Source organism: Bufo gargarizans, chromosome 8 (genome assembly GCF_014858855.1).
Source record: "Bufo gargarizans isolate SCDJY-AF-19 chromosome 8, ASM1485885v1, whole genome shotgun sequence".
NCBI lineage: Eukaryota > Metazoa > Chordata > Amphibia > Anura > Bufonidae > Bufo > Bufo gargarizans.
Window position 1 is genome coordinate 37,603,243 of NC_058087.1, and position 18,606 is coordinate 37,621,848.

The following is an 18,606-nucleotide window of genomic DNA, read 5'->3' on the forward strand; positions in this document are numbered from 1 at the left end:
AAATGGGAAACGCCCCAAAGAAACTCCTGTACTTCTTTGGGCGTAGGGCGTTTTACAGCGCGTTCGTACGTGCTGTAAAACGCGCAGGTAAGAACCATGCCCATAGGGAAACATTGGCTTTCCCCTGTTTAGCATTTTACAGCGCGTAGAAACGCGCTGTAAAATGCTCAGGTGTGAACCAGGCCTTAGAATTTGCTAGTATAATTCAGAATTCATGGTTTTAACAAATATGGCAAGCTGCCATGGCCCACGTGCAGCAGAACAGCCTCAAACCATGATACTACCATCACCAGATGTATCAGGTTTTTAAGCTGAAATGCTGTGTTTTCCTTTCTCCAAAAATAACGCTTCTTATTTAACCCAAAAAGTTATATTTTGGTCTCCATCCATAAAACGTTTTTCCAGTAGCCATCAGGCTTGTCTGGGTGATCTTCAGCAAACTGAAGGAGGGCAGCAATGTTCTTTTAGGAGAGCAGCGGTTTTCACCTTGGTTTTTCAGTGTCCTCCTTATGGTGAATTTATGAACATTAACATTAGCTAATGTGAGAAAAACCTTTAGTTGCTTACAGGTTACCTTGGGTTCCTTTATTACCTCATGGACTATTACACACCTTGCTCTTGGCATAATTTTTGTTGATCAGCCACTCCTAGGGAGGCAATAACTGTCTTGAATTTCCTCCATTTGTACACAATCAGTCTGAATGTAAATTAGTGGTGTCTGAACCTTTTAAAGATGGTTTTGTAATGTGCATTAACAACTCTTCTTCTGAGGTCCTCAGAAATCTAATTTGTTCATGATACACTTCCACAAACGTGCTGTGAAGATCAGACTTTGATAGCTCCCTGTACCTTAAGGCCTCATGCACACGACCGTTGTGTGCATCCGTGGCCGTTGTGCCGTTTTCCGTTTTTTTTCGCGGACCCATTGACTTTCAATGGGTCCGTGGAAAAATCGGAAAATGCACCGTTTTGCAGCCGAGGCAGTGATCCGTGTATCCTGTCCGTCAAAAAAATATGACCTGTCCTATTTTTTTTGACGGACAACGGTTCACGGACCCATTCAAGTCAATGGGTCCGTGAAAGAACACGGATGCACACCAGATTGGCATCCGTGTCCGTGATCCGTGGCCGTAGGTTGCTTTCATACAGACGGATCCGAAGATCCGTCTGCATAAAAGCTTTTTCTGATCTAAGTTTTCACTTCGTGAAAACTCATTTCCGACAGTATATTCTAACACAGAAGCGTTCCCATGGTGATGGGGACGCTTCTAGTTAGAATACACTGCAAACTTTGTACAAGACTGCCCCCTGCTGCCTGGCAGCACCCGATCTCTTACAGGGGGATATGATAGCACAATTAACCCCTTCAGGTGCGGCACCTAAAGGGGTTAATTGTACTATCATATTCCCCTGTAAGAGATCAGGGCTGCCAGGCAGCAGGGGGCAGACCCCCCCCCCTCCCCAGTTTGAATATCGTTGGTGGCACAGTGTGCCCCCACCATCGCCCCCCCCCCTCTATTGTAACAAATCGTTGGTGGCACAGTGTGCCCCCACCATCGCCCCCCCCCCTCCCTCCATTGTATTAAATCGTTGGTGGCACAGTGTGCCAACCACCATCGGCCCCCCTCCCTCCCTCCATTGTATTAAATCGTTGGTGGCACAGTGTGCCAACCACCATCGCCCCCCCCCCCTCCCTCTATATAGCAGTAACATTGGTGGCAGTGTGCGGTCTCCCATTCCCCCCCCCCCCCGCTGGGGCTCCGATCGGTAACCATGGCAACCAGGAAGCTACTGCAGCCCTGGTTGCCATGGTTACTTAGCAATAGTACAACAGTAGAAGATTCATACTTACCTGCTTGCTGCTGCGATGTCTGTGAACGGCCGGGAGCTCCCCCTACTGGTAAGTTACAGTTCTTTAGCAATGCGCCACACAGACCTTTCACTTACCAGTAGGAGGAGCTCCCGGCCGGACACAGACATCGCAGCAGCAAGCAGGTAAGTATGAATCTTCTACTGTTGTACTATTGCTAAGTAACCATGGCAACCAGGGCTGCAGTAGCGTCCTGGTTGCCATGGTTACCGATCGGAGCACCAGCGATTAAACTGGGACTCCGATCGGAACTCCGCTGCCACCAATGATGGGGGGGGGGGGGGGGGGGGGGGAATGGGAGACCGCACACTGCCACCAATGTTACTGCTATAGAGGGAGGGGGGGGGGGGGGGCGATGGTGGTTGGCACACTGTGCCACCAACGATTTAATACAATGGAGGGAGGGAGGGGGGCCGATGGTGGTTGGCACACTGTGCCACCAACGATTTAATACAATAGAGGGAGGGAGGGGGGGGGCGATGGTGGGGGCACACTGTGCCACCAACGATTTATTACAATAGAGGGAGGGAGGGGGGGGCGATGGTGGGCGCACACTGTGCCACCAACGATATTCAAACTGGGGAGGGGGGGGGGGCTGCCCCCTGCTGCCTGGCAGCCCTGATCTCTTACAGGGGAATATGATAGTACAATTAACCCCTTTAGGTGCCGCACCTGAAGGGGTTAATTGTGCTATCATATCCCCCTGTAAGAGATCGGGTGCTGCCAGGCAGCAGGGGGCAGTCTTGTACAAAGTTTGTAGTGTATTCTAACCTGAAGCGTCCCCATCACCATGGGAACGCCTCTGTGTTAGAATATACTGTCGGATCTGAGGTTCACGAAGTAGCTCATATCCGACAGTATATTCTAACATAGAGGCGTTCCCATGGTGATGGGGACGCTTCAAGTTAAAATATACCATCGGATTGGAGAAAACTCCAATCCGATGGTATAAAAGAACTCCAGACTTTACATTGAAAGTCAATGGGGACGGATCCGTTTGAAATGGCACCATATTGTGTCAACATCAAACGGATCCGTCCCCATTGACTTGCATTGTAATTCAGGACGGATCCGTTTGGCTCCGCACGGCCAGGCGGACACCAAAACGACTTTTTTTTCATGTCCGTGGATCCTCCAAAAATCAAGGAAGACCCACGGACGAAAAAACGGTCACGGATCACGGATCACGGACCCACGGACCCCGTTTTTGCGGACCGTGAAAAAAAACTGTCGTGTGCATGAGGCCTAAACAAAATGGGTTGCCCACTCACCCCTGTCATCCCATTGATTGAAAACACCTGACTAATTTCACCTTCAAATTATCTAATCCTAATGGTTTACATACTTGTGATATTAGATCATTTTCCGCAATAAATCATCAAGCCTAACATTTTTGACTTGTTTGTTCGATCTGGTTATCTTTATCTACTTTTAGAAATTGTGAGAAAATCGGATTTAGTTTAAGTTCAAATTAATGCAGAAATATAAAGAATTCTGAAGTGATCAAAAACTTTAAAGAACGACTGTATGTATGAATATCACAGATGCACATATACACATATCTCTTTTCCAATACTCCCCTTATGTACAGAAGCAATACAACAACCTACATGGCGGTCATTTTGGGGGTTCTTCAGTTTGTTTAAACTGATGATCTATCCTCTGGACAGATCATCAGCATCTGATCGGCGGGGATCCAACAGCCGGGACACCTGCCGATCAGCTGTTTGAGAAGGCATTGGCGCTCCAGCAGCGCCGCGGCCTTCTCACTGTTTACCGCAGGCCCAGTGACGTCACGACTAGTATCAACTGGCCTGGGTGCGGCTAAACTCCATTCAAGTGAACAGAGCTTAGCCGCCCCCAGGCCAGTTGATACTAGTCGTGAAGTCACTGGGCCTGCGGTAAACAGTGAGCAGGCCGTGGTGCTCCTGGAGCGCCGCTGCCTTCTCAAACAGCTGATCGGCAGGGGTCCCGGGTGTCGGACCCCCGCCGATCAGATGCTGATGATCTATCCAGAGGATAGGTCATCAGTTTAAACAAAGTGCAGAACCCCTTTAAAGACCAAAGCAAGTTTGCGCTGTAAACTATTCAGATTCCTATTCATCCAAAGCACTCCATACAAAAGTGAATTAGACTAAGTGTGTTAATTTTCTCTCAAATACAAGGCTTCACCTAAAGGATGGGTGCACCCTTGACGATTTATCCCTCACCGTGTGAGCAGCTGCTGATAGCGGAGTCCTCTGGACTGGTGTCCTCTTGTTACTTCGATTGTCCCATAAGACAATTTGGCCTGAATACGTCCCACCGACTACCAGGTTTGGGTGAAACTTTGCAAAAGCAGCAGACATAACCGCAGACTGATAAAAGAAACACACAAACAAATGCATCAACACAACAGCAGCTAACGCTCACAGGCTCATATGTAGTACAACCAACATCAGAGGAACAATGGAAGTTGATATTGGCATTGACATCTCAATTATCGCTTTGTGAAGGCCAACGCATGTCTGCAACTGTTTCTTATTCACAGGGTGTATAGGACTCCAGCATTTTTATTTAAGATAGGAGTTAGATCTGATGCATCCTGTCCTCGATGTGCAGCGAGTCTCCTGCTTCCTTGCTACACATGTTCTGGGAATGTGCAGAGCTTAAGAGATTCTGGACTGATGTGTTGGCAGCTATTAAAGACGCATACAATATCGAGATCTCGGCTAACCCAAGGACATGTGTACTGGGAATACTGGACATTAAAAACTGTCATTATTGTCTGGGAGTGCAGCGTCTGCTTTTCCAGGCTAGAAAATTGGTTGCTAAATACTGGCTTAGACCTCAGGCCCCATTGAGGCCAGAATTCATAACAGAATGACCAATATCATTCGTCTAGGAAAAGGGAATATATCTTAAGAGGCAGTGCCTGGAAAAGTTTAACAAAATCTGGGACAAATGGGTGGACTATAGGAATGGTGCAATGTAATTAGGCCTCTCAATGTGGAATTGCTTTTATACGAAGGCAGTATAGTGTTATGTGTACATGCCTACAAATGTAAGTCATACATGGAAGGGTTGATTTGATTGGTGATCTGGTATGGTACTCAAGGATTGATAGTTATCCCTATGGATTTCAACTGAACGGTTAATGTCGGGCCCGTCTCATCGCCTGGGGGGATTGGGGTTTTGATGGGGGTTGAGGGTTTTAAGAGTGAATAGGTTATGATAGCTAACATTCTTCACTGATAAGAAATCACATTGATATCTTGCACTGTTAGATAATATGCATAATGTGTGTTACTGCTGGGATAATATGTCAATTAACAGAGATTATGTATACCACATACTGCATTATGTACGTGCAATGATATTTGTATTTTATTTCTACCTCTGGAAAAAAAATACAAATTATCTGATTTAAAATAAGAGGCTCTGTCACCAGGCTCAACCCTATTAAACAAGGCATGTGGCGTAGTAGGGTTGATCTAGCTGAGTAAAACTATACAAGTTTTTCTTTCTGGGTGTCGGCGTTGTGGAGAAATGAAGACTTTTATTCGTATGCAAATAAGTCATTGGAGCACCAAGAGGCGGGCTTATGCGGTTTGAGCACCACTCCAGCGACCCCCGTGGTGCTGAGTACAAACGTCTCCAGTGCTCCAAACATATCCCCCTCAACTTAGACTGACAGCTCTGGACTTCACCTCTAGTACAGAGTTCTCGCAACTCTGCACTTGTTCGTAATCACGGCGCCAAGCAGCAAAGATGATTAGTGCGAGCGCGCCATTGATATCATTCAACTCCGAAGTGGAGGTAACTGCAGATGAAGCGGACGGCGCCTCCAGTTCCGGGTGGAAGGACGTCAAAGGTGCATGTGCACTAATCATCGCTGCTTGGATAGCAGAAGACGACCAGGTGTGCATACGCACTGTTTGCAAACGAGTGCGTAGGCGTGAGAACTCAGCGCTAGACATTTTCTCATAGTCTGGAGAGTTTTGTGGTCAGGTACACCGATAATAATGACCATTTAGGCTCTAGGCCAGGGATCAGCAACCTTTGGCACTCCAGCTGTTCTGAAACTACAACTCCCAGAATGCTCCATTCACTTCTATAGGAGTTGCAAGAGCAGCTGAGCCTGTGTGAATGCTGGGAATTGTAGTTTCACAGCAGCTGTAGTGCTGGAGGTTGCTGACCCCTGCTCTAGGCAATGGGAAGATGTATCTTGTGTGGTTCCAAGTGCAATACTGTATGTCGGAGATATTCTCCCCAAAAAGCAGTGCTTCACTGCTGCTGATGAGTGACTGGAACATCACATCTTGTAGCAGTTGAAGTAATGACGCTGGAAGTTTTTAAAAGAGGCCCGAAGAAAAAAAAAAAAAAAAGTCACAGAATCCAAAATATAGTTACAAACTCAGACATGTGTAAAGGTTTTCTCATATCAGTTTCGGCAATATTAACATTTGTCAGTCATCTCCAGCGCGCTCTGACAGTAATCTGACAGCTCCGGATTACACGCTACATTTAATCCATCACAATAAACTCAGCAAATTTTGACATCCAGAAAATAGAAGCCGCTCACTTGTTGGCAAACACATTTAAGCTATTCTCTTTGCTTGAAATTTCGATCACATTCTGAGCATGTGTTTCCACTTAAACAAGTCTGTTTCCATCTCCTCGGGCCACGTTCTTCTCATCTAATGGCCCAAATGTATTGTCTGGCATGAGAAAGCAGCTAGGATCTTTCTTTGGGACCGGGAAGGCTTGAATTAACATAAAATCAGAGGGGATGTAGAATGCAGTTTTTTTTTTTTTTGGCATTCCTAAACCATGTGAATGATGTCAGCACGTCAAAAAAATAAAATAAATATATATATATATTTTTAACTGATGAAGAAAGCGCTCAATCACCACTTGCTTGCAAATGCATGCGGTTTAGATAGGGGCAATGAAATAATTATGCTAACTAGTACCTGGAGCATAGCAGAGCATGTATCCAAATGATTAGCATAAAATGTCTGGTTTCATACCTGGCAGTGAAACACATACTCCGGGGTTGTCTTCTTATATTTCATGTTCCACACAAGGGCCACGCCATCTGGTTCATGGGGGGCGTCCTCATTGTTGTTGTATGATGCAACGAGCAGCTCTGGGTACTGTCAGAGAGATCATAACATGCAGTCACCCAGTGAGTTATATACACATACGATATAATTCTGCAGCAGATGTGTCCGGTTTAAGGCTAGGGCTACACGGCGACATGTGTCATTCAATGTCGCGCAACCGTTTTTGCAATGATTGTCAATGGTGTCAACTGCGACCGTCGCACAAAAATCCAACTAGGATTCTTTTGTAGCGTCGCAGTATGTCACATGTCGTAGTGCGACACCATTGACTATCATTATAACAACTGTCGCCGTGTAGCCCTAGCCTAAAGGGGCACTCCCACACAGGGCATTTATAACATATCCACAAGATACAACACAAATGCCTGATAGATGTAGGTCACACCTCTGGGACCCGCAGAACAGGGGCAGCTGCTGCATTCATGCGAGGAATGAATGGAAAGGTGGCCTCACATTTACCCGTCTCCTTCTATTGAATTCAATGGGAATTACAGAATTTTTTCACATCGCATCTACTGGACATTGATTGACTATACTGTGGATATGCCATAAATGTCTAAGGATTGATACTCCTTTAAAGGGCATCTGTCAGCAGATTTGTACCTATGACGCTAGCTGACCTGTTACATGTGCACCTGAAGGCATCTGTGTTGGTCCCATGTCCATATGAGCCCACATAGCTGAGAAAAGTGATGCTTTAATATATGGAAATGAGCCTCTAGGAGCAACGGGGGCGTTGCCATTACACCTAGAGGGCAGATGTCTCTGCACTTTGACAGGGCCAGGCAATGTAAACGTGATCACACCTGGCCTTGACTTCTAAAGTCTTGCATTTCAGTATCTGGCACAGCCGCAGTACAGGAAGGATTGATACTGCATCATACACTGAAGAGCATGATGCAGAGCGAGAAATTAGGGTCACACTGCCTGGCTCTGTCAAAATGCAGAGAGATCTTATCCTTTAGGTGTAACGGCAACGCCCCCATTGCTCCTAGAGGCTCATTTCCATATATTAAAACATCATTTTTCTCAGCAATGCGGACACATATGAACATGGGGCCAACACAGATGTCTTTAGCTGCCAAGCGCACATGTAACAGGTCAGCCAGTGTCATAGGTACAAATCTGCTGATTGATGGCCTTTAAACACTCACCCCTCAGGTGCACCCCTTGAAGCAAATCCTGTGTCATATACTCTTGTTTCTAACTGAACGACGGGGGCTAAACCATACAGCCGAGCTAAATAAGAGCTACGTACATCGCCTGAGGAGATGAAACAATGCCTAAATAAAACCTCCATAGAGTGCACAATGGTACAGCATGCTGGCATGTACAGATGAGCTCAGACCAAACTTATTGTGGCACACAATGCAATAGCAGGTTTGGTGAATAATGAAAAAAATGAGGGACTGGCTACTTCTGGCAGAATTTTGGCCAGCAATTCGAAGCCTTTTCATGCAATTTGCCTTTTTTTTACCCTTTTTCTAAAAGTTATTTTCACGGTAGAAATATTGGCAAGCTGCAAAGTCAAGTACAACTTTGCAGAAATTAGAAGATGCAGAACCGTTCAGTCACTACACGGCCTAAGGCGATTTCATTAGAAGCTTCGTCGACCTAAACGCTGGTGTTCTCAGTTTACAAAAAAAAGGGAAAAAGCTCAATATTAATTTGTTGTGATCTATTATTAACTGTGACTATGATGTAAGAACATGAAGCAATCAGTGTGATTCAAGATAATGGTAATGAAAGGAATCCCCATAACTTGACCCCATAATTGATCCTTAAAATGCTTCTACTACCTTCACAATAACTTAAAGTTACCTAGTAGGTGACTGGAGATGACAGCAGTGAATGGAGAATTACAAAACCAATCTACATGCATGGGCTAGCATTACATCTATGTCCATGTCAGTTACCGTAGACATCATTGGACAGCTGGTAGACACACATTTCTGCTAATCTAGTATATAGCAAAACATTTTGGGGAAACTATGTGGTCATAAAAAAGTTCTTCATCCATTGACATCAAATAAACTGCTGATTTGGACAGTGCAATAAAGAAGACGATTAACAGGGATGGCATGGCTGTGGAAGTGCTGGTGACACGTATCAATATCCAGCATGGAAATTCACTTTCATACCTCATCTGATATGTCAAACTGGACCGTCTACAGATGTCACTGGTGATGCTAATTCTACGGCTTCACGCACATGACCGTATTTATTTTGTACAAATTGCTGATACGCACAATACATATGCCGTCCGTGTAGCATCCAGATTTTTTACATTTTCGGCGAAGTATAGCACATGTTCTATCTTTTTGCATAATGGACATATTGATACAGAAAGCACATGGGCCATCCGTGTGCTTTTCGCATTCATATGTCCGTTCCGCAAAAAGGATAGATGTCCACAAAATGCAGACCACGGACCTATTGAAGTCAGTGGGTAAGTGAAAAAAAATGTGGACAGAACATGGACTGCATCCATATTTTGCGGACCACAATATGGACATGGCTGTGTGCATGAAGCTTAAAACTGTAAAAAAGTAGCACCACTCATTGGAAAACTTGAATAAAAAGTTACTGCCAGGGGTATGTCCTGGACTTTGATGCTGATGGCCTATCCAGGGTGTCCAACTCCTGACACTCATGATCTGCTGACTGCAAGGGTCGTGGTGTGTCAGCGAGCAGTGCATTCCCTTCATTGTCTAGGAAGCAAGGCACTGTACATCTGATCATGGGGGGGTGTCTAAAGATAGCCCTTCAATATCTAAGTCCTGGAAAACTTTGGTGGTCCACTGACTGATTTACAGAGCATCCTAGTGAATAAATGATCCTACTAAACTGGATAGGTCTATACAATGCACGACTATAAATTATGGTTGATCTTCCCTTTAAGAATACAGTAGCATCTTCTTAGTACCTGAGAAGACCAGTCCAAGCAGCTGACCACACGATGCTTTGACCAACGTTCATCAAAAAACTGTCTATTCAGAGATAACTTTGCGCCGGCTTGTATTTCCCTGTTATATGGAAAAAGTACCAACAACGATTAGGTCAAATTTAAAAAGTGCAGAAATTCTGCATGAGAAGATTATAAACGATGTTCTGTTTTCCAGAATTACCCTTCTTTTTCTTCCAAGTCTCGGCCACTGTAATCAAAGAAAACGTTGACTTGCTCAGACAGGGCACGCTCAACAATTCTTGTGCTGTGGTCAAAGAAACATATAAATTCTTCGCTGTGGACAATCTGCTGTTTCTCCTCTTCAGTCAGCTCATGTGGCGGGGCTGTGGAAGTATTGTATAGGATTATTAGTCTCCATATAAAGATCACTTGGTGCCTTCCTTATACATACCAATAAGAAGTCATAATAATCATCATCTGCAATGAAAATAATCAGGAGAATCTGCTGCTTTTCAAAATGGCTATTACCTGTACTACATGTAGACTGAAGGTGGCCAAACCTACAGGTGAAACTCCAAAAACTTTAATATTGTGCAAAAGTTCATTTATTTCAGTAATGCAAATTAAAAGGAATTGCAGCTTAAAATTTGAATTTTGCGAAAAGGTTCAATATTCTCATAGTGTCACACTCTAGTCAGCTAATTAATCCACACCCCCTGAGCAAAGGGAACCTCAACATTGTGACTTTGGGGTTTTTATAAGCTGTAAGCCATAATCAGCCAAGTGATAACAAATAAAGGCTCGACATATCTCGCTTTGCATGTAATGAGTCTATCTCATATGTTAGCTTCACCTTTTAAGTTGCATTACTGAAATAAATGAACTTTGCACAATATTCTAATTTTTTGAGTTTCGCCTGTATTAGATGAATGTCAGCTGAGACTACCAATATTGGCAGGACTGGGCGACCAATGTGTAAGGGTGTCTCTAAGGGCAGATGTCAGAATTTCAGCATGGCCGATCACTTTGTTCTCCAGGAAAATGAGAGAGGTCTGGCAGCAGCCTATTCCACCCTTCCTGCTGAGAAGACATCCACACTTGATTGAGTGTGGATGTGTATGGAGAACAGAAGTAATAGCTGTCGGCCAACAGGGATCAACACCTGGATCTGAATACTTTTGTAATTGCATGTAATTAAAACTTTAGCATAGCCACTGAGTCATTCAATAAAATGCATCTGTATAGCCCCACCTGCTGTGTGTTTTTTCCCCCCTATTTCTTTAACCAGCTCACTGAGATGGCCGCACATGCTCAGTTTCATCCTTCAACTGCCTCCTGAGCTGTGATAGGGAGAGAGCTGCAGCAGAATGGACACGCCCCCTGAGCTGCAGCAGAATGGACACGCCCCCTGAGCTGCAGCAGAATGGACACGCCCCCTGAGCTGCAGCAGAAAAGATGTTCCCCATGAGCTGTTAGAGTGAAAAATCTAGTAGAGCAATGAATGGGGAGATCTCTGGATCCATGTGAGGTACAGGGCTGGTTCTAGCTTTGTTGGTAAGAGATTGTCATGTACTATATGATGTCTGATTTTCATTCTTTACATTAGTCATGGGATAACCTCATTAAGGTGTATGGCCAACTTTAATGAAACCTGGATGTCCATGTCTGTCCAGGTGGTAGGAGTATCTCACTGAAGCATACCTCAGCCATAGGATTCTGTTGTAAAAAATGCTTATCAGATAATCTTTTGGCATCACTTAAATCAATGTGTCCCTATGGATATGTTCGGACCCTCCTAGTAGAAATATAATCTTATAAACAGTCGTTGGTAGGTTTTAAGATAAAGACGTATAAGCACAATTAACAATTACCTTCATTCCTCTCTTCTTTCTTTGCAGGCTTTTCCTCTTCAGGTGCAGCTGTTGGCTTTGGCGTTACCGTCTCCTCCTCTTCTTCATCTCCTAGAATGTAAGAAAACAGACATTTATGTTCTCCCTGTGTATCACAACATGGTATTCCTAATGAGAATCAAGTGGCATGGCAAACATGGCATTGTGGGTCTGTACTTAAAGGGGCATTACAGTAACAAAGTTCTCTCCCATCCACTGGATTGTAGATAGTTGTTAGATTGGTCAGGTTCTGAGTTCTTAGACCCCCACAGGTAGTGGTGTAGGGGTTTCAGGGGTCAGACCCAGCCGATCTCAAAGTTATGCCCTATCCCGTTTACTTTTTATAAGTGGAATATCCCCAAAAATGTCATTCAAATATATCTATTAAAAAAAATGTCTGTTTTTCAAACCCCCTTTTTGTTAGAAGGTTGTCCAGCTGTAATCAGTGGGGGAACCCATGTTTATATCCCTTGCAGTGCCATCAAAAGAGAAATTGAAGAGGTTGACCCACTAAAAATATTCAACATTTTTTAAACCAGTACCTGGATCTGAATCTGAATAATTTTGTAATTGCGTGTGATAAAAAAATGTAGCATAGCCACTGAGTTGTTAAATAAATTGTATCTGCATAGCGCCACCTGCTGTTTGTTGTTTTCCTTATTTCTACATCCACCTAAGGTGGTCGCACATGCTCAGTTGAAATCGTCAACTGTTACCAGCCATATTTTCTAGGTAGAAGCTGTGACAGTTACAGCAAAGGAACTGCAGCCCCCTGAGAAAGGGCACACCCCGTTAGAAAGGACAGGCCCCCTGAGCTGCCAGCCTGAAATAAATCTAGCAAAACAACAGGAGCAATGGAGGGGGAGATTCCTGGATCCATGTTAGGTACAGGGCTGGGTCTAGATCCAGCACGCTGGTCCAGCCTCTCTGCGCATTCCGGCATTGCCAGAATATACCACGCTGCTGTCCGGCCCCTTATATTATATAATAGGCACCAGCAGAGATCCGGCCACTACCCGGCAAATATGCTGAGAATCGGCCAGAAGGAAAGCGTTGCATGCATCATCATCAGATATGCGGGGGTCAGGTCATCAATATAGGAAAATCGGACAACCCCTTTAACTCTGCAAGGTGAAGCCACCATTTGCTTGGTGTTTTACAAACAATTAACCATATGAATCAGTGCTGAAAACCTACGGTAATGTACACTTATTTTCTAGTTTTAACTTATTTTATAAAACACTTTAACAAGGCAGCAATGTAAACTGACATTTTACATTTAGGATGTCTTCACATCCCGGGGATTTTGTTGCAGAAAATTCTGTATCTGAAAATCAGTTCCATTCACTGGAATGGGGCTTGCCGAAATCCATGTGCTTGCCGTCCTGTTCAAACAAATGGAACCGATTTTCAGTCTCAGAAAACTCTGCAACAAAAACCGCAGCGTGCGAAGGCACCCTTAAGATTATACATTATGGCTGTAAAGGAGCCTTTCATTTTCTTCTGCAGGCACGTTCTGTGATAGACGAGCTTCCTATAGATTCCTTAGGAATTCTATTTCACATTCACGTCTGATTTTCTGTACTAAGGCTGAACTTTGATAACTGGAGCAGAAGGGTCAGGATACAACATAAGGCGGCAGTAACACTGCATCTGTCATAAAATACCCCACAAGTGCTGTGATCTCTGCCCAGTCACACATGTATAAGCTTCACCCATTCTGATTCCAGTATTTGTAATTTCTTGCTATTCTACTATTAGAATTCTGCTGTTACAGACAAGAACCACGTCCTTCGTGGCTCTCAAGAAGCACTGTCATCCCCCAAAATCATCAGATGGGTATTGATTCCAATGGGCCCCATCAATGTTGCAGTATGCCAGTAGATGAGCAATTCCAGTGCAGATTGGAAGGAGTCACCCCACCCCCCCAAACTGTGGCAGTTTTCTGTCCGGATGCGATGCGTGTAGTGAACGGATAGAGTCCGGACTGAATCCCGAGCCATTCTTCTCAATGGATCTGTGCACATGAGTTTTTCACCCATCATCTCTGCTTTCAGGAAAAATCGCAGCATCTTCTATATTGTGCGTTTTTCACACAGCTCTGGCTCCAAAGAAGTGAATGGGGTTTGCTTGCAAACTAGAAGCCATAGATTGTTATTCAGTTTTAATACAGGCATGTGAAAAACGCATGCAATCCAGATGGAAAAAAAAGCACACACTGAACGCAATTGCAGAAAAAAACTGATTGAAATGGCATGCAAAACCATCAGTTTTTCCCTGAACAGATCCTGACCATTCGTATCACATGTGTAAAAAATGCCTAAAGGGAAAATGGAAATGTTGTAGGATAGTTTCACACTTGTTGCAGAGTAATACGCAAGGCTGTTCTCTGTCAGATTCGGCATTTCCGGATACTACCGTCTTCCCGCCGGCGCACATGTCTTTAAAGGGGATCTCTCACCTAAGCAAATAGCATTTTTTATGCAGAGGAGTTTAATACAAGGCACTTACTAATGTATTGTTATTGTCCATATTGCCTCCTTTGCTGGCTGGATTAATTTTTCCATTACATTAAACACTGCTCGTTTCCATGGTTACAACCATCCTGCAATCCATCAGTGGTGGTCGTGCTTTCACACTATAGGAAAAAACACCAGCCTATGTGCGCTCCCACCGTCCAGCCCATAAGAAAGGCCGACGCTTTTTCCTACAGTGTGCAAGCACGGCCACCGCTGATGGACTGCAAGGTGGTCGTACTCATGGAAACTAGCAGTGTGTAATGTGATGAAAATATGAATCCAGCCACAGCAAGCAATATGGACAATCACAATACACTAGTAAGTGCCTTGTATTAACTTTCTCTACATTATAAATGCCACTTGCTGAAGTGAGACAACTCCTTTAATAGAATATTTATTATGCTTTAGTATTTATTTCTTCAAAATCTCAAAGGCAATCGTCACCTCTACATTCATACACACGATTTTTCATTTACCGTGTGATATACCATAATGTTTTAGCAAATTGTGGCATCAGGTTCAACCCTCATCTATTAGGATCAAGTTTTGGGTCGTATATTTAGATTAAAAAAAGTGGATCCATGGTGGGTGTAATTGTTTTATTCCAATTACTTGAATTTGATACTATTGCTAATTACCAACATAAGGCTCCCTACACACATGAAATTTATCTGGCTTTTTAACACTCAAAATAAGGCTAAATAAAGCCTTGTTTTTGGGAAATAAAAATAACCAGCAAGACAAAAAAAAAGCTACAATATTTTTTTTTTTTCCGGGAGTATGATAGAGATGACCTATACTAAGGATAGGTGTTCAATATCTGATTTGTGGGGGTGGGGGGCGCTACTCGAAACACTCCCACTGATCAGATGTTTGAAGAGGACGTGGGGCTCTGCTGAGTGCTGCAGCCTCCACCTGGGCCAGAAACGTCACACTTATCAGTCCCAGAGGCTCAAAACAATGTATGGTGCAGTGCTTGGTAAACTGTTAGGACGCTGCATCCTCTTCAAGCTGATCCGTGGGGATACCAGAAGTTGGACCCCCATTGATTAGATATTGATGACCTATGCAGACTCGGAAAAAAAACTTTACCAAAAACACCAGAATAAAAAATGTAAAAAAAAAAAAAAAAACTTGTGTGGCCTGAGTTTCTTATTTCCTATAGACCTTAGACCCTCAGCAAAGAAATGCTGCAAAAATAAATAAATCAAACAGGCAGAAAAAACACCAGAAAATAAAAAGAACAAAAAACAATGTATGACGCCCCCTTACAAAAGACATTGGGGCACATTTATTAAAACCTGACGGTGGATCTGCTGGAGTTATGAAGAGGCGCAGGCCGCAGCTTCTACATGTAAGACCGCTTCCTTGCAGTCTTACATTTAGACCATTTTCTATGCCTTAGGCTACTTTCACACCAGTGTTAGGTGCGGATCCGTCTGGTATCTGAACAGACCGATCCGCAGCTATAAATGCAAGCGCTTGTATCCGTTTAGTACGGATCAGTCTGCATTATTCTCTCCAAAAAAAAAATATAAGTGTAAGGCCTCATGCACACGACAGCATTTTTTTGCGGTCCGCAAAAAGGGGTTCCGTTGTTCCGTGATCAGTTTTTGTTTCAGTGTGTCTTTCTTTATTTTTGGAGGATCTCCAGACATGAAGGAAAGTAAAAAAAAAAAAAAAAAAAAAAAAACACACTAAGTTTAGTTTGCCATGCAAATGATAGGAAAAAAACGGACGCGGGTGACAATCTTGTGTGCATCCGTGTTTTTTCACGGACCCATTGACTTGAATGGGTCCGCGAACCGTTGTCCGTGAAAAAAATAGGACAGGTCTTATTTTTTTTACAGACTGGAAACACGGATCACGGACGACAAACGGTGCATTTTCAGAATTTTCCACGGACCCATTCAAAGTCAATGTGTCCGCAGAAAATCACGGAAAACGGAACAACGGACACAACAACGGTCGTGTGCATGAGGCCTAAGTCAAACGGATCCGTCCTGACTTATATTTAAAGTCAATGGGGGACGGATCTGTTTACAATTGCACCATATTGTGTCAATGTAAACGGATCCATCCCCATTAAGGCTAGCATCTAATAGTAAAAAACAAGCACTAGAAGTAATAAAGCGCATACACACACACACGGACTCATTTTCAGGCTATGCAGACAATAACAAGGAACATATAAAGCTAAAACACTTGATTTAAAGTAGGGATCGACCGATTATCGGATTTACCGATATTATCGGCCGATATTCAGGATTTTGAACGTTATCGGTATCGGCATTTATTTTGCCGATATTCCGATAACGTCCTGGGAACACAGATCGCGCTGCTGACAGCGCTCTCCGTGTTCCCTCAGCAGCAGCACAGGGAAGAAGGAGCAGTGTCTCCTCCCCCTGTGCTGCTGCTGCCGCTCCAGCCAATGGGAGGACAGGGGACAAGAGGAGGGGAGGAGCTATGGCCACTGCGCCACCAATGAAGCTTAATCTCACATTAATTCATATACAGGAGGCGGGAGCTGCAGAATCACATAGCCGGCTCCCGGCCTCTGAGCTGTAGCTGCGATCTGCGGTAGTTAGCTCCTCAGGTGCCGCGGATCGCAGCTACAGCTCATAGAGGTCGGGAGCCGGCTATGTGATCCTGCAGCCAGCTCCCGCCTCCTGTATATGAATAAATGTGGGATTAAGCTTCATTGGTGGCGCAGTGCACCCCCCAAGCCCCCCAGTATCAGACATTGGTGGCGCAGTGCGCCCCCCCCCCCCCCCAATATTAGGCATTGGTGGCGCAGTGCGCCCCCCCTCCCCCCCAGTATTAAGCAGTGGTGCGCCCCCCCCCCCCTCCTACCCCAGTCGCAGTGCGCCCCCCACAGGATTCCCTCTCCCCTGCTCCTCCGATCGGAGCCCCAGCAGTGTAATGCTGGGGCTCCGATCGGTTACCATGGCAGCCAGGACGCTATTGAAGCCCTGGCTGTCATGGTAAGCTCCATGCTGCTGTGTGCACAAAGCACACAGCAGCAGGGACAGTGTGAGCTCCTATTCACCCTGATAGATCTCTATCAGGGTGAATAGGACAAGGGTTCTAGTCCCTAAGGGGGCTAAAAGTTAGTTTAAAAAAAAAAAAAAGTAATAAAAATAAAAACACCAAAATATTAAATATAAATGAAAAAGAAAGATTTACAAAAAATAAAAATACCCATTAACAATAAACATTAATTTTCAGCAGATTTGTGGGAATTTTTTATTTTTTTTTTCAAAAATGAAAATTCCCAGAATATCGGTATAAATTATCGGCTATCGGCCTGAATGTTCACAAATTATCGGTATCGGTATCGGCCCTAAAAAATCGATATCGGTCGATCCCTAATTTAAAGGTGACAACCATAGAGCCCAACCAGTGCAGCGGGCTGAAATATGTAAATACACATGATCGCTGCCAAGCATCCTCGTAACTCCGATGTAAATATATTCAGCAGATTGAAATATTATAAGGAAAAAAAGATGTTTTCCTGCCAGTTCTAATCAGTGAAAACAGCTGCACAAATGTTGCGGCAATCAAAAGACAATGGAGCTACTCAAGAAGTTTTAAATAAGAATGAAGGGCTCGCTAAGGAAACGAGCAGTCATGGGAGGGCCTCCTAATAAGTGTAGCGAATACTTGATCAAAGAAATGATCTCAGCGTTTTTGCACATATGGCATGAATATGAAACATTTGGGTTACAACGCTTGGTAAACACACTGAAATATTCATGACCGAGGAGCGGGGCCGAGCATCTCATAAATATCCACAAATAAAAGCTCAATTGTCGCCTTGGCTCCCAAATCATCTGCACTATGTTTTCCATGTCTGACTTTTCAATTCTTGTTTTATTAAGTAGAGGTTTGTAAAAATATGCAAGAACATAAAAAAAAAAAAAAAAAAAACACGCACAAGCAAAATAATACCTCCATTATCTGCCAGCATAAATATTATTTTCAGATAGGCAGATGTTATAGTCTCGTAAAATAGTGGCAGAGTCTCAAGCATTGATGTGGCTGAGCGCTCGGGACTGTGGAGACTATTGCTTCAAAAGGTAAAAGTGACTATCTTTAGAAGAGAAGTTCTTAATATATGGATATTTCAAAAGTACTTTTTTTTCCTCTAAGGGTATGTTCACATGATGGATTTTAATAATCTGCCTACAAAATTTCCGGGTGCAATCCATGAGTGTTGTTTTTTCATGCGGTTTTTGATGGTCTTTTTACGCAGTTTTTTTACATTATGCTTTTTTTTTTTTTAACTAATGGCTGTTTAATTCAATACAAA

At 43.8% G+C, this 18,606-nt stretch overlaps 1 protein-coding gene across 3 annotated transcripts in view; it reads right to left on the reverse strand.

Moving 5' to 3' along the window:
• DYNC1I2 (dynein cytoplasmic 1 intermediate chain 2) overlaps positions 1-18,606 on the reverse strand; it is a 142,758-nt gene that overhangs the window by 32,564 nt on the left and 91,588 nt on the right. For all 3 annotated transcript variants that reach the window (XM_044303201.1, XM_044303199.1, XM_044303200.1), the window contains 5 exons: positions 11,758-11,847; positions 10,107-10,269; positions 9,905-10,004; positions 6,883-7,008; positions 4,081-4,227 (listed from right to left, as the gene is read on the reverse strand). In XM_044303201.1, the coding sequence (XP_044159136.1) occupies positions 4,081-4,227; positions 6,883-7,008; positions 9,905-10,004; positions 10,107-10,269; positions 11,758-11,847 (626 nt within the window). The remainder of the gene's footprint in view (positions 1-4,080; positions 4,228-6,882; positions 7,009-9,904; positions 10,005-10,106; positions 10,270-11,757; positions 11,848-18,606) is intronic.